At 46.5% G+C, this 23,595-nt stretch overlaps 1 protein-coding gene across 1 annotated transcript in view; it reads left to right on the top strand.

Annotated features, from left to right (window-relative positions):
• Positions 1–23,595, top strand: part of LOC119381644 (ubiquitin-like modifier-activating enzyme 1) — a 38,754-nt gene that overhangs the window by 5,776 nt on the left and 9,383 nt on the right. Inside the window, exons 7-19 of the mRNA XM_049412852.1 lie at positions 41–173; positions 504–601; positions 747–893; positions 1,627–1,797; positions 4,143–4,247; positions 4,404–4,484; positions 7,619–7,771; positions 14,334–14,499; positions 16,047–16,243; positions 18,853–18,917; positions 21,433–21,484; positions 22,440–22,586; positions 23,365–23,439. Of these exons, the coding sequence (XP_049268809.1) occupies positions 41–173; positions 504–601; positions 747–893; positions 1,627–1,797; positions 4,143–4,247; positions 4,404–4,484; positions 7,619–7,771; positions 14,334–14,499; positions 16,047–16,243; positions 18,853–18,917; positions 21,433–21,484; positions 22,440–22,586; positions 23,365–23,439 (1,590 nt within the window). The remainder of the gene's footprint in view (positions 1–40; positions 174–503; positions 602–746; positions 894–1,626; positions 1,798–4,142; positions 4,248–4,403; positions 4,485–7,618; positions 7,772–14,333; positions 14,500–16,046; positions 16,244–18,852; positions 18,918–21,432; positions 21,485–22,439; positions 22,587–23,364; positions 23,440–23,595) is intronic.

Consider the following 23,595-nt stretch of genomic DNA (forward strand, 5'->3'; position numbering starts at 1 on the left):
ACGTCATATTAGCATCTTTCTACTCTGCCTGCCCGTAAAGGACACGGAAGGCGTGGTGACCTGCTTGGACAAAATGAGGCATGGCTTCGAGGACGGTGACTACGTCACATTTTCCGAGGTCAAGGGCATGACCGAGATCAACAACTGCCCGCCGATGAAAGTCAAAGTGCTCGGTAAGTGGTGACAGCTATGACGTCACGTTACAGCAAACTGTATCTTTTGGCGGCACATGCCTCCGCTAATAAAGCATGATTCATACGACACATACCGAAGTCTGGCGACGAGCGTGGCGTGGTACGGTGCTGTAATCAATCACGTACGTCGTTACGCTAGAAGCTATAAGATGAGTGAGTGGCGGTACGCAGCTTGTTCCGGTTAATTTAGCTCACACCTGTCCGCCGATTTTGATCCTTCGTGTGAACCCTTCTTAAGCCTGTGCAAGCGTGTGCCTTAGCTAGCTGTACATTGCTAATCAATTTTCCACCTGTTTTACGCTCATCAAGGACCAGACACATTCTCCGTGGGCGACACAACGCAGTTTGGTGATTACACCCTTGGCGGCGTCGCAACTCAAGTAAAAATGCCAAAAGACGTGAAGTTTGTGAGTTCCTCATTCCTTTGTTACATAGAGCGTATATATAGAGTACAGCTTGAGTGACTTTGCTATGTGCTTCCATAATCTGTCCGTGTGGTGACTTCTTCACTAGAAGTGAGCGTTTGTCGTATGCTTGCCCGTCTCTTTTCAGAAATCATTCCAGGAGTCAGTGGCCGAGCCCGACTTCGTTATGTCAGACTTCGCCAAAATGAGTCGTCCTCCGCAACTTCATCTTGGTTTCATGGCCCTCCACGAATTCCAGCGTCTGCACTCGCGCCTGCCTCGCCCTTGGAACAAGGTACACGGTCAATGCCGAGGTTTGGCCTCGTTGGTGTTACATAGTGGCAACGCAAAGCGCTTGAATGAACACGACAACAGAGAATACAACTCGAGCGTTAGGCATAAGGTATGAGGCATCGCCATAGCTTCCCATTGAACAACATGAATACAGTGCAAGGTCGCCCAAGTGCTCTAGATGAAACCGAAACGTGTTGTAGAATTAGTTGCGAAGGTAATCGCATATAATACATATATAAAGCCTATGTGTAATGGACAGTTCGTTGTACTCGGAAATCTTACACCTAATGAGTGGCCCTTCAAAAACTTTTTATTATGACCACGCAGTAATCTCTTTCCGCAAGTTTTCCTTGACCAATCCAATGGTCGAAACGTCACCCTCACCTCATGTTTCGTTAAGTTTCCCCTTGGTTGCGTTCACTCGACTCACCCACTCACTGGACTCACTCACTCGCTCGCTCGCTCGCTCGCTCACTCACTCACTCACTCACTCACTCACTCACTCACTCACTCACTCACTCACTCACTCACTCACTCACTCACTCACTCACTCACTCACTCACTCACTCACTCCTTCGCAGTAATTATTGAAAGTCAGCGCTATGTCTATCGACTTCTGTGGACTTCTGCTCTGCGCTGCACCAGTTATTATAGTGTCACATTGGTGTCTATGAGGTCATCTCGCTTCTTCTTCGCTGTGAGGCCCATCCTCTCAGCGGATGTGTATATTGCAGGAAGATGCAGAAGAGGTTGTCCGATTGGCCAAAGAAAAGAACGCCAAGCTGGCCACACCACTGGACAATGTGGACGAAACGGTGATTACGACGCTCTCGTACGTGTCGTCCGGCTCGCTGTGTCCCATGCAGGCCGTGATAGGAAGCATCGCCGCACAAGAAGTCATGAAGGTGGGTTGGTGGCTACTCACCCTTCCGCAATAACGTCCAGGAGGATGCGCCACGGACACCCAACTTCCAACATTTATTAGTAGTGTGGTCAAATAAGAATCCGTGTTGCATGCCGTCTGATAGCCCAGACGAGTCATTTGCAACCTACACTTGGTGGAACCTTGACATTAGTTCCCGATGGATTTTTGTCTGTTTAAATGTGGTTTTAAAGTTGTAAGCTTGTCTTGCGGTTTTCGTGTGACATAACGTGACATATAAGTGCATATGGTACAATATAATTGATGCGGTAGCTTTTTATTGGCTCCACAGAAGTTATCCTAGATTTGTGCGGATGATGTATTACGAGCATTTTAGTCCCACTTCCAGGTTTACATGCACATAAATACAACCGCCGCTTAGCTCAACTGGTAGGGCATCGGGCGCGTTATCTGAATGTTCCAGGATCAGTCCCTTCCTGCGGCAAGTGCTCTTTTCGTCCACTTTATCTTCGCATTTATATCGTAATTACTGCAATATAGTTAAAACACTAAACATAACGTCCCCTCTACCTTCCTTGGCTTCATTGCCTGCTGGTTTTCATTAAGCTTGCGTCTGACAAAGAAAAAAAATCACAGCATATCCACGGGGTGAATGATGATGAGTGGGGCGAAGCTACGGAGGGAATCATCTGTAAACCGTGAAACTCTTCCGTGAAATGCGCCCAGTACATAATATAAAGAGTGTGAAACATCGTGTGTATATTAAACATCAAACTTTTATTGTACTGTTGGTTTACGTGGTCCCTTCATTATCACTTGTGATCGGTGAAACGCAAGGAAGAAGTCCGCTCCCGAGCGAAAGAGCGCCAAGAGCGACCGCATTCCCCGCTCGCCCTGTGCGAATTAAAGGCAAGGCTAGAGGGAAGACAGGACGCGCGTTCCACGACGCGAGGTCGGTAGCATGCCCAACGAAAGCCAACGGAACGCGATCGTGCAAGTGCTCCGGCTTCGCATCGCCTCATGGTTCCATTTAGCGTCCCAAAACCAAACATATTGCTCAAGGTGTGCCTTGCGTTTTTCGTAGAAATAATTTCTTTATCATGTACATTAAGACGAAAAGTTGAAAGCTCACTAGAGTGTATCGCCCGCAAAGTATGTCTTTTAGTGTGATTTAACTCTCGTACGGCAGGGTCCTCACGCCGTTGCCGGTCCACCTCGCCCGTTGACGATCGGGCGAGGTGGCTAAATACAACAACTACTACTACACTTTAAGAAAAACATCTGGCGTTCTTTCGTTCTGCTTTTACAAAACATCTGGCGTCTTTCGTTGGTTTATTTCATCAATCAACGGCGTTTTGAACAAAATTTTTATTGTTTAATCACGCACAGGAGAAATCTCACCAGGCACTACCTTGGAGGTAAACAATGGCTGCTAATGGCAGTGAGAGACAGAAGAAGTCGGCTTTTAGCTAACACTTACACTTCTACTTCTACTAACGTTTCCTACTGGAACATGCCAATGGCTGCTAATGGGGAATGAGAGACAGAAGAATTCGGCTTTTAGTTAACGCGCACGCTGCGAATTTTTTATTGTTCAACAACGCACAGGAGAAATCTCCCACCGGCACCACCTTGGAGGTCAAAGCGTAAGACTTGTTACTCACTACTACGATCACGACGACTACGAGGGACGAACGGGTGCCGCCTTAAGGAGCTTCGCCCCTAAAACGAGCCCTTAAAATCGCTTATTTCGCTCAAGTATTTTGGTAGGACCACGTAGCGGCGAAACCCTTATTCCCCAGACAAAGCCTTAGATTGATGTTAGGGAAGAAACGGCAGCATGGGCTAGTTTGTGATTTATAATCGACATATTTGCGCAGCGCTACGTAAACGTCCTCGTTTACGTAGCGCTGTGCAAATATTTCGGTTAGGGAGGAACTTGTTTCCTCCTCCTCTCTGTTACGATAAAGGAGATGTAACGCTACGACGGTTTACTGAGATTCTAAAACAAGAAGATAGCTGTAGTTACACATCTTATTGTTTACATTTCGAGTGCGAAAGCTGTCTTTTTCACAGAATTAGTCGAGTTTGCGCATGCGCCTGTAGGTAGGTATGAAAGCACGTAGAACACGCAAATGTGGCCCGATACGCCGGCCTTGACATCTTACGCATACACGCAATGCAAGGTTGCAGTACCGTACGTACCCGTCAGAAAATCTTGTGTCCGGCTTAACAGGGAGCGTTTGCTCCTTGGTCAAAGTGGAAATGAGTGGTCCTCAGCAAGTATACTTGTCAAGACCCACAACCTCATTCCACTCTCTGCAAAACTCGTCTCACGCCGTTCTTCTTTTTGTTCTTCTTTTACAGGCGTGCAGTGGGAAGTTCGGGCCCATCCAGCAATGGTTCTATTTCGACGCTTTCGAGTGCCTCCCACAGGACGCGGACGTGTCAGAAGCAAGCGCGAATGCGATGGTGAGTTTCCTAAAAAAGCAAGAAAACTATTATAAGCTACGAAACCTGGTTATTTGTCACATATGTAATGAACCCCTGCAGACTTTCGAAGCCTATGCAAATTTCTTTAAAGTCAGATTCTGATGCTTTCATTTAACTAATTTCACCGCTGCGCAGGAACACACCCGTTACGCTGGGCAGGCCAGGGTTTTCGGGACCGATGTGCAAGACCAGCTGATGTCCCAGAATTACTTTGTGGTAAGAGATTACATGCTACACTCTTGAACTGTTGCTGATCCTATCTTTTGTCATTGTTTCCGTGGACAAATTGTTCATGTAGTTGACCACGATGGACAAATCGATCAACCGGACAAATTGACTACCTGGACAAATTGTCCGGTTGCCAATAGCGGATTTTCGAGTGAAGCTTTTTTCGCGTCTTCCTCCTATTTTGCTGGTGCTACCTGTTGCTGTCTTGCCGATTGGATTATACAACTTTGTCCAAATATAACTAGACAAGCTGACGGGCTGCTGATGGGTAGTTAACTGGTAGTTGACAGGCGTGTGCCCACAAAAAAATCACAGCATATCCACGGAGTGAATGATGATGAGTGGGCGAAGCTGCGGAGGTTCATCGGTAAACCGTGAATCTTCCGTGAATTCTGCCCAGTACATCATCACCGACGTGAGATCGGGCGCGTTTATACTAAAGGTTCGATGAGAGTTATGACGACTTGCAGCTCACTCTAATTTTACATGTACGCTGTGAATTTTCATTGTTTAGAAAACCATTCCTTTAGCAAACATCTGGCGTCTTTCGTTAAGCAGCTAGCGTCTTTTCGTTTTGCTTTAGAAACACCTGGCGTCTTTCCGTTTTGCTTTTAGAAAACATCTGGCGTCTTTCGTTGGTTTATTTCATCAATCAACGGCGTTTTGAACAAAATTTTTATTGTTTAATCACGCACAGGAGAAATCTCACCAGGCACTACCTTGGAGGTAAACAATGGCTGCTAATGGGAATGAGACAGAAGAAGTCGGCTTTTAGCTAACACTTGCACTTCTACTTCTACTAACGTTTCCTACTGGAACATGCCAATGGCTGCTAATGGGGAATGAGAGACAGAAGAATTCGGCTTTTAGTTAACGCGCACGCTGCGAATTTTTTATTGTTCAACAACGCACAGGAGAAATCTCCCACCGGCACCACCTTGGAGGTCAAGATCTGGTACTAGCGTTAAGACTGGTTACGCACTACGACGGGGACGAACGGGTGCCGCTTTAAGGAGCTTCGCCCCTAAAAATGATTAGGTAGGGCAGGGTATGCGAGCATATCTCATCCTTCTCGAATGAGTAATGGGCCACTGGGCGGGCGTCAAAGCCGACAAGTTTAGAGCAGGAAGCCAGGAGTGGACAAGCCGGCAACAGAAAACTGAACAAGTCGGCTGCAGATAAAGGAAGCCGGCATCAAAAGCAGCTGAGTATGGAGAGAGGAGTTAAATTAAACTCGGTTACTGAAATAAGTAGGTGTGTGCGAATATTCGAGTTTCGAATTCGAATCAAATACTACCTAATCGAATAATTCGATTCGACTTTCGAATAGCTAGTATTCGAATTTTCGAATAATTCGACAACACAAATATCTAAAACGCGACAAGGCAAATGGTGCAACTTGGTGACGGTGGGATGGTTAAAACTAACGCTAACGTCGTTACAAGAGGCCTTTGGTTAAAGCTTTCACCGATTTGCTGGTTCGAAAATGAGCGCATGTTTACTTTAGAGGAGATTATGTTATTTCAGCATGTAACAAAAAGAAAGACAAGAAAACTGGCAAGCCCTTCTCAACTTCGCCTCCGGACTTCTTGCATAGTTCGGTCGCATGTGCCGCAAGAGCCGTAAAACATCCCGACTATGGCCCGCGAAACCCTTCATGATTGATTTCACATGCGAAAATTTGTTCACGCTGCGCATTCGCCACTGCTGCACTGACCGCTCGTTCAGAAACTCCGATCTATCAAACTCCCATCGTTTCGGTGCGCAATCAAAACGCTGCTGTGAACGGGCGCCCGAAGATTCTCGGGCCCAGAGCACCCATGGCGATGGAGCACAGTAACGTGACCATTGTCAGATGAGCCGTATTGCATGGCCATAGGAAAAAAAAGCTATCTACCGTACGACCCTCTCTTACCCATTAGTAGGTTAAAAGCGACGCTGCTGACTAGAATGGCGGCTCTTCTGTCAACATGGTTGCACGCCCATAAAAGCTGGAAAAAGAAAAAAAAAGACTCCCGAACAAGCGCGCAAGCTGTCACCACGCCGTAGCTTCCTTGATTTTTTTTTTCTCGTCGTAACTGGCGGTGCACGCTTCGATACTATTCGACATTCGATATTCGATTCGATATTCGATATTTTCGGCCACTATTCAGCACTATTCGATTCGAATTCAATTCGAGATAAAATTTCACTATTCGCACACCCCTAGAAATAAGATTTAAGGACGACAACATTGCTGACGCTCAACGTTAGTGAACACTCGCCGATATTTACCATCATTAAGGCGACACTAGCCATCGTTTAGGAGCATAGCCGATATTTTCAAGTTGTTCGCCAACACAGTAGCCCACATCGGATATCATTTAGCCATCATTTGGCAAGCACTAGCTAAAATCAGCCAGTGCCAACCAGTACACAGCTAGCATTTAGTCGTAACGAAATTCAGTTAGGAACTATTAACCTTGCTCCATTACATAGCGGGGAGAAGCAGTCAAGGAATACATAAATTCCCAAGATTAGTTGCAGTTTGTGTCCGTGGACAACTTAACCGCGCTTCTATGGTACAGCACTTGACTACTCTCAATCTTCGGTCCTTTTTTTTTTCTAAACACACAAAAAAAGATGTCTTCGAAAGTGATGGAGTATTCATAATAAACAACCAAAGCTTAACATATAACATATTTCCACATGCCCCTAGGATCCCCAAGTTATTCTGATAGTATCATTGTGAACAGTGAACTCTAACGCTGGATGTGTTCGTATGATAAAACTTCCGCCAATGCCGACCTTAGAACGACAGAAAATTCAGCTAGTTGGTAAAGATTCATAATAAAAAAGGTAAGGCGCGTAAACGCGCATACAAAAGGAGATAACAGGACTACACAAACACCGTGTTGTCTTCTCTTCTCTCGTATTCGTGCTAGCGCGTCTATAACTTCTATTATGATGAACCCGAGGTTAGACATATATTAGGGAAAATGTCTGGCCAATGGCGGATCGCATCTACGAAAGAAAGCTTCGTGAATTGGTCCCATGTCTTTTATTCCTTTTGAACACGTTTCGATTCTTCCTGGATGAGATGCGCTAATCCCACCAATGCCACTTTTATGCACCACGCGAAGGTTGGCGCTGGAGCCATCGGCTGCGAGCTTCTCAAGAACTTCGCCATGATGGGCCTTGGCGGGAACGACGGCCTTATCCACGTGACAGACATGGATGTCATCGAGCGGTCAAACCTCAACAGGCAGTTCCTGTTTCGACCCGAAGACGTTGGCGTGAGTCATATACAAAATTCATGCTGTTTTGCATGCTCTCTCTTTCCATGTAAGACCAACGCCTCCTTGAGGTGCTGGTAAGATTTCCAGGGAGGAAATTTAATGTACAGATGCGAGCGCGTGGGTCTGTGTTCGGCGAGATTCATTGCGGCAGCGTCCGTGAGGCACGGGCCACGCACTCGCGTGCTCGCTCTGACACTGGTCGACCCCGACTATTTTAACGCGACAGTATTTGAGAGCTCGTTTTGCAGAAATTCCGGTGTCGGCGGCGGCGTCTTTTGTTTTGAGCTAAAAATCGGCGTAATCCGTGAGCGAAAATGTAAGGTTGATGCAAAGAAAGAAATACTTAAAAAATCTTCGGTGCGAGTGGAACCGGCGTTTCGAACCTGCCACCCTTCTCGCTCTGTGACGCGATGCTTTTATCCGCTCAGCCACCGCGCATACATCCTCTAGCGTACTATTGGCGAGCTTTTTATATGCGCCATTTAGCGTTGGTGGTACGCACATCTCGGAGGTTCTTCGGCTGCTTGACTATCACGCGCGTGACGGCACAAAGGGCCCATGGGCGCGCTTTTAAACGGCATCGGCCCGCCGTGTGGCCTGGCAGTTGAACACCCCACGCAACATTTACCACGCATGGTCCAGTGGCTGCCGGCTCATTCAGGAAACACCGGAAACGAGGCTGCCGATAAATTGGCCCGAGGATTAATATACCGGGCTCAGGAAAGCCTCGATTCGGGCTTCTCGAAGGAGCGGGCGCACACTTTTGCCGAACTCACGCAAATGCCCCGTTTGAACCACCGGACATACCCTCCCCTAAATTCCCTCTTATCCACTCCCAACAAATCCTATGGAGACGTCTCCAGACCCGCACTCTTCCTTCCCCTCAGCTGTTGTCCCACTACTGTGGCACTTCCCCTGAAAGTTCCCTCTGTGGCGAACCTTACGCCACCCTTTCCCAAATTCTTTTCGGCTGCCCTGCTGATCCTCCCCCGCGGGGACAGCTTGCCATCTCCAGCTGGGAGGACTGGGAGGTCCTGCTCTCGTCTGGGGACCGGGCGTTTAATCTTGCTGCGGTGACTCGGGCTGTTGATGTCATCGCGGTGAGAGGCATGACCGTGTAGACGTGGCGTAGGACCACGCGGGGGTCCAGGCAACCGGGGGCTCCAAACACACTTGCTAATAAAGTCTGTCTGTCTGTCTGTCTGTCTGTCTGTCTGTCTGTCTGTCTGTCTGTCTGTCTGTCTGTCTGTCTGTCTGTCTGTCTGTCTGTCTGTCTGTCTGTCTGTCTGTCTGTCTGTCTGTCTGGGAAGGCGATACGAACACGTTCCGATTGCGCTATCGCCTTCTCTTGAAAGGGACACTGAAGCATCCTGCAAGTTTTTATTTCCTTATCTGGTTGTGCGTAAAAAAATTAAAGTATTTTTCTTTTTTCTTTGACGCTCTGCCTCTAGGGCCAGAGGACATCCCATCATTTTCACTGATGCGTACGCACTCGTAACCAGTTTCTATTGCTCTATAGAATAAGGCCAAGCTGACATCTCCCCTGCACGTCGTTCTTTAAAATGAACGCTATCTGGCGCGTTTCCCGTCAAAAACAAACCCATGCATTCGTCTATTTTAAACGTCACGCTCGCGCGAGCTTGGTATACATGCGCCCCTATTACAGCGCATGCCACACCTAGGATACAGGAACATTGAGCACGCTGCGACCCAAAGGAAAATGTCAGTTTCTCCGTAAGCGCGAAGCAATTCATGCGATAGCAACATGTTGGAATGTCACTCGAAGAATAGCAAATAGCTCGAAAGATTAAGTGCGCTACTCAAGCACAAATGACATACAAAAAGAACACACAGATGATGAGCGCAAACAGTAACAGCTCGACACTTGCAGCGCGCTGCTCAAACACAAAGGACGCTCCACAAGAACGCACAGGACGAGCGCGAATTAACAACTGTCACAGTTGTTGCTTGTTTTTGAGAAGCGCTCTGCAAGTGCCAACTACGCACAACCCAACGCTTTTAGCTTGTTTTAAATGCGAAGCATTTCTTAGCGAATTCTGCGAGTTTGAGCGTATCTATCTATCTATCTATCTATCTATCTATCTATCTATCTATCTATCTATCTATCTATCTATCTATCTATCTATCTATCTATCCGCCTACGACTTTGTGCTCTCCTGGCCGTTTCGTTAATCGGATGTATACCAAAATTGGTATGGAATAACATGACCGTATTACGAACATAAATGACAGGTTGTAACATGAAAATCATGACATGCATGTCATGAACAGCATGATTTACATTCCACGGCCTTGGGGCTCTTGCGGCCATTCTGTTAGTTTCATATATACCAAAACTGGTATGACGTGACAAGAGTTCATGGCGAACATAATGACAGGTCCTAACGAGCAAATCATAACACGCATGTCATGTGCGGCATGATTTACATGACATGGTCTCGGGGCGCTAGCGACCGTTTAAATGAATGGATATATACGAAAATTGGTATGACGAGACATTTCGACATGACAAACATAACTGACACGTGGTAACATGAAAATCATGACACGCGTGTCATGCACGTCATGATTTACATGCCACGCTCATGACGCACTCGCGGCCGTTTCGCTAGGTTGTATATACATCAAACTTGGTATTGCACGATGTGACTGTACGAAGAACATGAATAACAGGTGGTAACATGAAAACCATGACATGCATGTCATGTATGTACATGATTTACATGCCACGCTCATGGTGCATTTGCGGCCGTTTCGCTGGCTTGATATGCACCAAAATTGGTATTGCACGACGCGACTGTATGACGAGCGTAAATTAGACGTGGTCACATGAAAATCATGACATGCGTGTCATGGACGACATGATTTACATGGCACACTCATGGTGCGCTCGCGGCCGTTTCGCTAGATTGATATGCACCAAAATTGGTATTGCGCGATGTGACTGTATGAAGAACATGAATAACAGGTGATAACATGAAAACCATGACATGCATGTCATGTATGTCATGATTTACATGCCACGCTCAAGGTGCATTTACGGCCGTTTCGCTGGCTTGATATACACCAAAATTGGTATTGCGCGACGCGCCTGTGTGACAAACGTAAATGAGAGGTGGTAACATGAAAATCGTGACAGGCAAGTCATGTGCGACATGATTTACATGGCACGCTAATGATGCGCTCGCGGCCGTTTCGCTCGCTTGATATACACCGAAATTGGTATTGCTCAACGTGACTGTATGACAAACATATACGACAGGTAGTAACTTGAAAATTATGATATGCATATCATTTACGGCATGATTTACATGCCCCGCTCATTGTCCGATCGCGGCCGTTTCGCTAGCTTGATATACACCAAAATTGGCATTGCGTAACGCGAATGTATGACGAACATAAGAGACAGGTGGTAACATGAAAAACCATAATATGCATGTCATGTATGGCATGATTTACATGCTCTAATCGTGGTGCACTCTCGGCCATTTCGCTCCTTTGATATACACCAAAATTGGTATTGCGCGATGTGACTGTATGACGAACATAAATAACAGGTCCTAACATGCGAATTACGTTATGCATGTCATGTACGGTATGATTTACGTGACACTGTTATGGTGCGCTTCCGGCCGTTTAGATAACTGGATATATACCAAAATTGGTATGGCATGACAGAAGTGCGTGATGAACATAATTGACCGGTCATGCAGTGTATATACCAGAATATACGTTTCATTGGCATAGTATATACCACATTGTACATGCACGCGTGCATGGCAAACATGCGATATATGGTGAACTAGATGCCATGGCATGAATGATTTCATTTGGCTCAAAAATAAACAAAGATGTATGCAGCTCTTCGCTGGCTGCTTCGCATTACATCGATTCCCACAGTGCGTCGGATCTGCCGGATTTTTTCTTTTTTTTTCCTTTCTTTTGCTTTTATTTAAACTGAGGCGCGTGGAGTGACTCCTCTGTTTCTCCTGCCGCGTGGTGGCGTTCCACGTATTGTTATGCTGACGAGCCGGCTAACTACTGCGCTGCCGTAGCCATTTCGTTAACTTAATATATAACATTTGCACAGCATGACATTAGCGTGCGACGAACATGAATGACAGGTCACAACATTATTTGAAAATAGTGACATGCAGGTCACGTAAATCACGATCTAACCGCCTGCGTGCCTGTGCTCTCGTGACCTTGTGGTTGGCTTTTTGTAATCACAATTTGCATAGCACGACATGAGTGTATGGCGAACATGAAGGACATGTCATGACAAGAATATCATTACTTGAGTGGCCTATACGCCGCCTGCTGCGTGTAACATCTATTCGTTGCTTTAAACTTAGGCGCGTGGTGCCTGCAGTCTGCGTTCCTTGCCGCGAGATGGTGATGGACGCATTGTTTTCTCGGCTTTCCACATCGTGAATGGGTACAGAAATGGGCCACTTTTAGTGTATGTCTCAAAGGCAGTTTTCAGACACAAAGAAATACAGGGGCGCTGGAGACGACAACCATTAAAGCGCACCCTTCGTGCCATCTTGCGGGTGAACACGTTGAAACACCTCGAGCTCTGCGTACCGCCAGCGGTAAATGGTGTATATAATGGCTCGCCATTATTATGCTGTAGTGCGCATGGTGTGTAGCAGAGTTAACACTGCGCGCTGCGAAGCGAAGGGTCACACGTTCGAATCCCGGTCGCGCACTCCGGAATTTTTTCTCTTGTTTTATTTTTCTTTGTAGCCTTTATTACTTATACATATGCGTAACATGACGGCGACGGCAAAAACTGCTGAGAGTGTCTATATAATTTCTATCGCAATAAAAAATTAAAAATGCGAGTTCACTGTACAAAACACATCACCAGACAACACATGTACGAAATGGGAGAAATTTGTGGTCGCACGAAGAAATCTCGAGTAACACGCCTTTGTGAGTACGGGTCAAAGGGCCGCATGTGCAAAAATTGAACACTTTGTAAATTCCAAAGTTTGTTTGTCGAAAGCCTGTGGCCATTCGACTGACTATGCCATGGTATCTGGGGAATCCACATTATTGGGGCGTTTCTCCGAACCGCTTGCCGTGGAATCATCACCGGGCCGCTTGGGAGCCATCCGACTAACTCGACTGCTGCAACGAGAAGTGTGACGAAGGAGCGTTGCCACGCGCGCAGCCAGCTGTGACATCGAGCACAGGCGGTCTCGTTGCGCTTACTTCAAACCCATTCGTATCCATTGTTAGCATACCTAAATGAAATTTGTCCACACAAACTCGCCGACGCCGCCTGCACCGCTTGCGGGCAGGCCGCTACATTAGCTCGCATGCTTTGGGAGTGCGGGCCGACTTACATCAAGGCCGAGTGGGATGCACTTTTGCGCAGCCCAAACCTACAGGACCAAATCCTGGCCGTCCAGTGCGCTCGCGACAGGGCCGTTAGGCTATACCTGCCGGTCCCCTCGTAGGGGTATCCGATTGGCGCGGGGCAACCTCAGCGTCTGCACGGGGCTCTTAATAAAGTTGTGCTCTCTCTCTCATCACGTGATTCCTGAGAGAGTGTGAGGGGGCACGGACGGACGCCGCCACTGGACGCCGCCTCCGCGTTGCGCAACATTTGCGCAACGCGCATTGGAAGGAGCAACGCGCAACTGTTGCTATGCGCCGCTGTGCCATCACGTGATTGCTGAGAGAGCATGTGAAAGGGAGAGGCCACACTTGGCACTGTTTTAGGGTACGGAGGGTCGCGGTCGGACACCGCGAGTATGATACATTAAAGGCTTTCGCCTTAAAAAACTCTTATGACGGTATTGTTACTAAGAAGGAAAAAATTGTAGACAATACTTACGCTGGGCATACATGGACGAATATGGCCTGCCAACGGTAGAACTAGAGTGCACGTATTTAAATGCGGTTGTGTGGGTCAAAACCGCTACTAGAGTATGCGGAACCGCCGTAATGGAGGACTTCTGATTAATTTTAAGCGCCTGGGATTCTTTATGGTGTACCTAATTCTGTAAGAATTCCATGTTTTTTTGCGTTTCGCCGCTATCAAAACAAAATGCGGCCGCCGTGGCCCGGAATCGAATCCGCACCATCAGTGTTAGCAGCGCGACACCATACCCGCTAAAGAAGACGGGTATTTCAGAAAACACTTTGAAATGAGATGTTTTGTTAAAGCAGTCTCCGTGCCTCTGAGTGAACGCGATGCTACACTGCATAATTGAAGGTCGCGGGATCGAATGCCGGTCACGGCGGCCGCATTTTCGGTGGAGGCGAGGGCGTTTGTGGCCTGTGTGCTTAGATTTAGGTGCATATTAAAGAATCCCAGGTGGTCGAAATTTCCGGAGCCCTCCACTACGGCGTCCCTCATAATCATACCAATTATTTGGGACGTTAGACCATAATAATATTGTACTGCATAACTGTGTGTTTGTTGCGCATGCACTGTAAGCGTTTACTTATTTTATCGGGGCTTTGAGCCCTATAGTTGTTACGGCTATCTGTCTGCCTCACGTGTGTTTGACGTCGCACGCAGCAAATGAAGTCCACGACGGCCGCGAGGGCTGTCGAGCAAATGAACCCCGAGATCAACATCGCCGTCCACGAAGACAGAGTGGGTCCGGAGACGGAGAACGTCTATAACGACGACTTCTTCGAATCTCTGGACGGCGTCGCCAATGCGCTGGACAATGTGGATGCACGTGAGTGTGCGGCCATCTTGAAATCTAGTCTGGGAAACACCCGCAGCTCGGAAACACTATGCGGTAAAAATGTCTTGTGGGTGATTTTCTTTTTTTTTTTTGAAAAAAAGCTCATCGCCGTAAATGCCCTTCACCAAGGCATATGTGCGGTTTATAAAATTCGACATTATAACTCACAGTGCCGATTCATGCCTCATCATGTCCGTACATCAGGGCCCGTGCTCACAAAAACGTCTTACGTTCTTCGCCAAAGATTTGAGTCAACCCTCACGTTAGAGATATATTAGCGAAGGTACACTTGGCGAATGGGAGAGAAATTACTATGGGAACGCTTTCCGAATTTCGTCACAGCTAGGATGCTGTTACTTGGCCGCAGCCGGTAACAAGGCGCTAGGTCTGCCGCTTTTGAACTATTAGCACGTGCACACCTACGTAATTCAAGGCAAACAGCGCGGCTTCTAGAACGATTATGAATAGCACCAGAACATAAGAAACAAGGGCAGAAGGAGCGCTCCTTCTGTGGTGTTTTCTTCTTACGCTGTGGCGCTAATCATTCTTCACTTCACTGTGATGTACCAATAGGCCTAATTTGCTGCTGTAGTGAACTTTCTTCAAAGAGCACACAGTGACAAGTGCTTGTCCCTGTTAGTAGTAGTTATCTTTTTTTAGGCTCACGGTGCTTCCTGATCTGTTTCATCAGTGTTTCCTAGCTTCAAGTGCGACTAAAATTATGTATTCGCTAAAGGCGATGCTCATGTGATAATGCGATAACTGTAAGAGCCCGTGTCGCAGAAAATATGACGTCGTCGGCGATGTCCCTGAGCGAAAAATCCTGATGGATGCGAAGAATGAAAATAGTGGTTCGAGCCGGAATCGAACACCGTAGCCACTCTATACGCGGCAGTTCAGTATTCTTCCAGAGAGCCAGCTCTTAAAACTGCGCCGGAAAAAATACCCTATATGCAGTCGTCATGTCGGGCGAGGCGTCGGGTCAGCATGTGTAATATTTCGTGGCGGAAGCCTGGAATCGCACAGGGCGTCATACCATGTGAATTGCGTAACGAGTAAGTGGTTTGAATCCCATCCGTTACGAAGTGCTCAGCAATAGCTCATCGTCATCGTCGGCCACAGCACCAACAAGGTGTGCAACTACGTACGTGCGCGTTTTGCCTTACAGATGTGTACTGGGTACTCCGCAAGTTCATACAATGAATTATGGCGTAGTTGGTATTTCGCGCGTGTATTTGCAGTAGGCACTTTAAAAAAAAGTTACAACGCCTAACGTCACGCGCACAGACATTCGAATCTTCCCTCACGGCACGGTTGAGGCATTCACAGGGAAGCGAAGCATGACAACATGGCGAAGCGAATGAGGAGATTTGAACGCTGTTCAAAAACGTTGTTGCATTTCACTCTTATTAAAGGCGAAGTTTAAATGTGACGATGCCTACCCGTGACACATCGCGAATCATTTATCGTGCATAATAATTAGCGCCGCTGTCGCAGCTAGTGCGTTCGAGCTTGGCTGAATGAAATACATCGTGCAGGCCAGTACATGGACAAACGCTGCGTGTACTACCGGAAGCCGCTGCTCGAGTCTGGCACTATGGGAACCAAGGGCAACGTGCAGGTCGTGAAGCCCGACATGACCGAGTCCTACTCGTCGTCCCACGACCCTCCCGAAAAGTCGATACCGGTCTGCACCATCAAGCATTTCCCCAACAACATCGAGCACACCCTGCAGGTACGTATTCTTTATCTCACTTCTCCACGAGGAGGAGGGAGAATAAACTTCGTTGATCTAGAGCAGGGGTTTCTAACACGTGGCTCGCGAGCCTCTCGCTTGCGGCCCGCGACGCGCACATGACCGTCTTCGCCGCATATTTTTTCTTAATAGGTGTGTTCGTGAGCTACACAGGCATGACTAGTCTAAAGCATTGCTTTGAAGTACGCCACGTGGTCACCGTGTGTTGAATCATGACCATGAAACAAACTATATTTCAGAATCGGCGTCCAGATTTGAGTCAATTTGGAGATCGGTATCGACATGTTGTTGGAATCCTGACACCAAACCTCCTTCAGAAATGACCCGTATATGACATATCGGAAAGATTTTCTTTCAAATGGCAACGTTTGCTGACAATTTGTACGAACACCCCCCCCCCCTCCCCCCTGCTCCTACCATATGCGCTGCCGCGGCCCTTGTGGGACTGAATTGTGTGACTGCGGTCCGCTGGCTGAAGGGAGTTTGAGGCCCCTGATCTCGAGGGTAGGCCAAGTCATCCGATTCTCTCGGGCTATTTTCGCTCCGGCTCCCTCTGAGAGAATTCTAAAATGTCTAACAAAGGAAGTCGTCTCTGATTTGTTGATAGCGGTCGAATAACGGTCGCCCGTTTGTCATTCTCTCCTTCCTGTCTTGGTAGGTAAGAGTTTACCGCACCCACTTTGCATTCACGCAATTTCTTACGCCCCATGAGGTGCCTATATGCTGCCCTAACGCGGAAATGCATGAAACAATCAATGCAGACGGCGCCATTCTTCTCGAAACATAAAAATCTCAAGGCCCTCGTTGTCAATTGGTTCGATTCCCAGGCGGCGAACTTATTTGCAGATTGTTTCAAAAAAGCCGCCGCAGCGTTACGAAACGTGCTCAAGACTTGACGCAAGATTGAATTAAAATTAAGGTGGTCGGTGGAAAATTAAACCGCCATAAAAAATAACAAAAATATTTTTCCCTACAGCAAGGCGACCTTATTTTTATTAATACTCTGCGTATTGCCTGTAGTTCAAAAGGACGATAAAAGTTTTTCGTTCATACTTTCTTTGGAAGCTAACGCAAACAGGCGGGTATGGGAAAGCGCGGATAATTTAATTGGGCTCAAGTAGGCTTTGTATGGAAGCATGAAAATTTGCCATACTGGAAATTTGCACGAACATAATTGTCTGACTCTGGAGACGGCATCACACCGAATTGGATCAATCCTGGACACACTTCTCGGTGCATGATCGGCGAGCAAGGTGCTTAGCCACTGCGCTTTTAAACGCATCAGAGAACACGCACAGTTGAAAAACATTTCACTGACCTTTTGCATCTGTCTACGCTCATTCATTATCGTATCGGTTTCGTAAAGCCACACGCGACGTCACGTATAGATGCAGGTTTTAAGACTGTGCTGCCAACCCTTAAAACGATTATTGGTTCATGTGTAGAAGCATTATCACATTGTCGTGCTAATAAATGTCAAAGTCAGTGATGCGACATTGCTCCGATAAGGTACCTGACTGGGCTAGTTGGTCATACATATTTAAAATAAACAGCGTGCGTTTGCGCCGCAGGCCACTCTGGTTGAGGTTTTTGGTGTTTTCCTGTCACTGTATTTTTTTTCCGCTGTCTTTTTTTTTCTTGTTCTTTTTTATTGGCACCGCAAGTACTTATATGATGCTCTCATGTCAATGCGTGTTTTCTTTCCGTCGCGGTGCTTTTTCGCGCTGTTTATCCTAAGAATTGCTCCGAGCTCCACTGGATGTCGAATCGTACCACATCACATGTTCAGTCAGCAACGACGAAAACGTTTTGTGATCTGAAAACGTTGAACGAGACAAAACAACTACTTCTAATTCATGATTCCCTTTTCACTCTACGTTTTGTTACAAACTGACTAGATGTCTGCCTGGCATTGCACAGAAATGGCTGTGTTCGAACTTGGGAAATGTGATTCACGGCATTACACATTTCAGCCCGTTCGTTAAGAGAAGGACACTAATTAACAAAGCTTCTTTATGCACGTGTTTTTTGCCATTTGCAAACGGCAATTCGGTAACCATGTATTCAGCATCAGGATCGGTTGTAACATTTTCTATTGCGAACAGTGCAAGCGTAACTGGCCTTTGCAAACACTGGCCCCGTGTTTGGGCTTTCCTAAATAGCTGCGTTGCTAGTGTATCTTCCTTAAACTCAGTTTGAACGGTTATCTTGACGTCAGCATGTGCCGTAAGGCTCGCATTCTGATCCCTAATATTTCGCGCAATAGCGGATGTGATCATAAACTTCCTAACTTGTTATAGCATTTTCTTGCGTAGCCTGCCGCCACATTTCAGCAAAAAAAAATGAGACAATAGCAATGACTTGCATTCACATCAAAATATTTCGTATAGGCGAACGCTATAACGAATGATGCTTGACACAATATTAGCGAAGACGGGTGGTGACCTAAACATACGTTCGAAAAGTCTTTGTGTATATAGAGAGCAGTTAGGTACAAACAACATACCTCGTCCATCTGCAGCACTGTTCAAACGGTAATGTTGTTTTAAAAATACTGTATAAAAAGCAATATTCGTTTTTCTTTCCAGTGGGCACGAGATGAATTCGAGGGTCTGTTCAAGCAGGCGGCCGCAAATGCCGTCCAGTACTTAACGTGAGTATGAAGTGCAGGGCGAAAGCGAATGTACGCGACTTCAGGATCTGATGTCTACTGCAGACAATGTTTCCTTACGTCAGGAAAATGTATTTAAGTGAACGCGAAATCACAGGAAACACATGCCTCACCCGTCTCTTAGAAATCTACTCACAGATATCAACCCCTTCTTATGATGACTGGGCGATTGTCCCGTGTATAACCTTTTGTGTCGCGTCTTTTCTTTCATTCGATCATTTCGTCATCACGCCCCTTTTAACATTTACATTCTTCTTGCAGTATCGTCATATATCTGGCCGCTCCTATATCGAGAAGTAAACAATTCGCTTCAGTTTAAGAAACAAAAGAAAAATAAAAGACGAGTCTTTATTTCTTTACCTTTGACTCCAAATTGTTCGGCGATGCATGCATCTGACGATCACTTAACTGACGATCACTTAACATCTATACGTAATGTTTTTACCTGTCACCATCTATACGAATTGTTACTGACCTGTTCCCATCTCGAAATTGAGGATCGTCAACAGAGTGGTGCACGTGTGCACCAATGTTTTCAATGCTTGCCACATTGTAGAAGTTTTAAGCCATGGCTGCAAAATCAAAAAACGGGGCAGGTCAGACGTAGCTTTCGCGTTACTCACGGGACCTTACCTTAAACGGGAAATAGCACATTCTATTGGAGAGAAGGCTGCTCTTTTCCATGTTTTAGATAAAACAATGCCGTTGCTGACACATGTTCGATTCACGGCGTTGTTATCTAAATATACCTTTTTCCGAGTATGCTCTCACCGAGTTGTCGAATGGCTCGCTTCCACGAATCATGCCAGTTTTTTTTTTTTTTTTTTTGCTTCAGCTTCAACTGCAGGTCGAATAACTCTAGCTGCAGCAGCATAATATGGGCGCAAAAGAGATGGTAAATTTTTTTCTAATATTTCAATATCTACAGAAGATGTTGGAGCAGAAAAAAAATGCACATTGTGTTACACGGACTTCTCATCGAGTAGGACTCTCAGTGTACGACAAGACTACGAATATAGGCGAGATGTGATACTAACATTAAAAACGAGAGATATAAAAAGTTCACATTTCAAATATCAAACCATAAAGGTAAATAAATTCTGTTGAATCCCGCAAAGTGGAGGAATATTTAAGGGGGAAAAAGTTTCAAGGACATAGCGTTGTTTTTTTGTTTTTTTTTCGCAATCACACAGGATGAGAAGTTGGTATGTCACCGTTCGAATTTCGATAGTGGCAGCTTATCTATCTGAGTGTGAAGGCATCAGGTGTTGGCCCACCCATTTGTGACATTTGTTGCAAGCTACTTGAACCGTGTTGACTAAAAGTGGCCTGACCGATCAGCCTAGAACAAAACCCACCATGAACTAACGTTACAATATTCAAATGTAATGCTTGGTGACCCCAATTTTTTGTGGGCTTCTGTGCGAACAAACGTCTCTGAAAACTAGCAAGCAAGAGCGCAGATTCACAAGCGAGTCAGTGTGCGGTTTGCATTCAACGAAAACGCAGTGGAGAAGCGCGTGTTCTATTCATTGACGATGCGCCAGTATCGATAGCTTCATGATGTCGTTGCGTTCCACGCTCCTCTAACATTCGGGTGTCTGTGCATGGAGATCGATCGCATTTCCCGACAAAATATGGCTCTCTGTTTTGATCGTAAAGCCTTCCGCTAATTGCCAAACCCGCACGTATTATACAAGTCCGAATTCAGCTTCCAGCCCAAAAGAATGTCATGGCGGATATCATGGGGTCCACGTGACGTATGTTAGTTATCCAGCTATACGTAAGCTACAACACAGACACACCATGTTAAACTTCGTACGTGTGTAGTCTAACATTGTGCCTTCCTGGCCCTGTGTTTGCCGGAGAAGGGACAAGAGGGTGGCCACTCAATGGAGGCGCACCGTTTACCGCTGTTGTCTATGTGAAATGTGAAGGAAACATCCGTCGTGTTGTTTGTGGTGACGCTTTGGGTCCACACCTCGGCTCTGATTCCATTAGACTCATCGGAGATCTCTCATAACGTGACTGCCAACTGTCGCCAAAATGGTCGCGGCTACAGAAGCTGAAAGCACAGCATTTTTTCGAGACGTGAGCAGCGCTCGCGTAGCCCCCAGTTACCAACTTAAAGCTGTGTTTTAGCTGGACATGACGTCAGAGCTATTGCTTTGAGTTGCAGCTCTGCAAGCACTTTTCTCCAATAGCACAGTGACACAAAAAATACCTTAAACAGCCCTGGCATATAAAAATAGGGTTTGACCGCTAACTTCCGGTTTGTCACCTACTCTGCCACAAAAGGGCCACAAAAGTTCTTGGTGTTGCGGTTGAGCTTGCTCGTCTCTGTGGCTTCATTACGTTCATGCCTCAACTGTCCCGCTACGCGGCATATTCATTTTCGTTTCAGCTAAGCCTCTTGTATAGTTGGTGTCGTGATCACATCATGCAATAAGTGAACTGATGTTTTTTGTTTGTTTGTTTTATTCACTGACAATTGCAGTGATCCCGAGTTCTTGGACAACATGAGGCAAAGGCTACAACTCAACCAGCAGGTAAGAAACTGTTTTTCACTTTATTTTCGCTGCAGTCTGCAAATGTTTCGGAAGTGTACGGCATCAGCGCGCGCGAACGATACATCGCAAACAAAACCCTCATCTGGCGCAAGGCGAGTCATGTAGCGAGTTTTAGTATAGCGGAAAACAGGAAACTCGAGGATTTAGCGTTAGCGATGCGTGCTCCAAGCTGCGCGTGCGCAGAACGGAAACGTAGCCCGAGCTCTTACGTACTTACGCTATTCCCGGAATATATAGCGTTCAGCGCTCACGCATGCAAGGGATTCCGTACGTAGGGAAAGATGGCGACGCCTGTTGAAGCGAGAGCCGTCCACTTCGAACCTTTCTACTCGTCGGCCTGCGTTATTAAACTCATTTATTCGCAAATAACGCTCGTACTTGATTTAGATTTGCGTAATGATGCTTCGCCAGCCGTATACTGTTGATAAAAAAGCTCAGTTTTCGAGAACCACTCTCGGTTAGCGGTGCAGAAGCCTTAACAAGGTTCGTTTGTAATGTACGCTCATGTTTGCTGTAGCGACGCAGAAATAGCGGCGCTATCTTCATTCGCCTGTTTCCAAGACACGGCCAATACGGCCAGAAGTCAAGCTGAGCCCTCTCACGATCCGCATCCCTTGTGACATTTTCCGCGTCAGTGCACGAATCTACAGTCGACGATAACGGAGGCGCAGCAACGGTGACTTTGGATGAGCTCGACGTAGTGGCGCACTGTGGATTCTACAGTGCATTTAGTGTTTCTATGTCTAGATGGCGCCATATGTGATTGCGTTAACGTTAGCGGGAATGTCTTCCGCTGTACTAAAAGACCACCAAGTGGCGCGCAACGCGTTCCGTCTTAGCGCTATAGCGTTGAAACTCACGCTAACGCTAACGTAAGCGTTTCCCGCTATACTAAAACTCCCTAATAGGTTTATCGTTTTCATTTTCGCCGCAGGTGGTGATGCTGGAGGAAATTAAGAAAATTCTCGTAGACGAACGAGCAACCGTCTTCGACGACTGCGTTGCCTTCGCCCGACTGCGGTTCCAGGAACAGTACAACACCGAGATAAGACAGCTGCTCCGCAAATATCCCGAGGATCACGTAAGGGCTCTCATTTCGCGGGCAGTGCAAGCGAAGTTGACGGAGACGCGAGGCTACCATGTAGCTACCGAATGGATTCCGTGGACAAATGATAACTTAGCCTACGCTAATGCATATGACGTATTACGTCTTTTGTTATTGTTAACATACTGGTACCGGTCTTGGTAAGAGTGATTGCTTTGTAAGCAAAAAGGGAAAAAGAAACGTGGTTAGGAATGCCAATGTAATGTTTTTCGCATAAACTAAGCGTTATAATCTCGATATTTCATGTTCGGCGCTGCTTAACTATACACGAATATATGTAGCAATACTCTACTGCGCGTAAAGGCATAAGTTGACAAAGTTGGGCAAACTTTGCTGTGAGACTGACATTGTTGGTGACTTGGTCTCAATGTGTTTGTAAGAACATAGGACTTCGGAAACTGCAAAACATAGACGGGAACATTTCGAATTGTTCGCAATCACTGTCCACCATACTCTAAGAAAAAAAAAGTACTTTGACTCTTTTTGGTCAGTTCTGGCATGCCACATATGACTCTCTTCAAAGAGGTACGTTTACTCGCTTGTGGGTCACACGACTCTCCGAAGACAGTATTTCTTCCAAAGAGAGTTGATGTGACTCTTTAAAGAGTGTCATACGTGGCAAGCCAGAACTCTCAAGAAAGAGTCAAAGGTCCTTTAGAGTGTAGGAGTTCGCGCGTTTCCCTGTCGACCGATATTGACGCTTGTTATGAATTAACCAGCGGGCTTCAACTTTCGCAACTACTCTTCCTCACAGATCACGAGCTCCGGAGCTCCATTCTGGTCTGGCTTCAAACGGTGCCCTCACCCCGTCGAATTTGACCCCAACAACGTAAGAGCATAGAAGTCGCGCGACAGTTTCTGTGTTTCGGTGTGGGGGTATTTGAGTTTTCGCATGTGTACGGTGCGTCTGTGGTGATAGAGAAAACCGAGCTTGTTGGTGTCGGTTCATTATGTGGTTTGTGAAAAGCTCAAGGAAAGAAAGATC

This window comes from Rhipicephalus sanguineus, chromosome 2 (genome assembly GCF_013339695.2).
Source record: "Rhipicephalus sanguineus isolate Rsan-2018 chromosome 2, BIME_Rsan_1.4, whole genome shotgun sequence".
In the NCBI taxonomy this organism is placed as follows: Eukaryota; Metazoa; Arthropoda; class Arachnida; order Ixodida; family Ixodidae; genus Rhipicephalus; species Rhipicephalus sanguineus.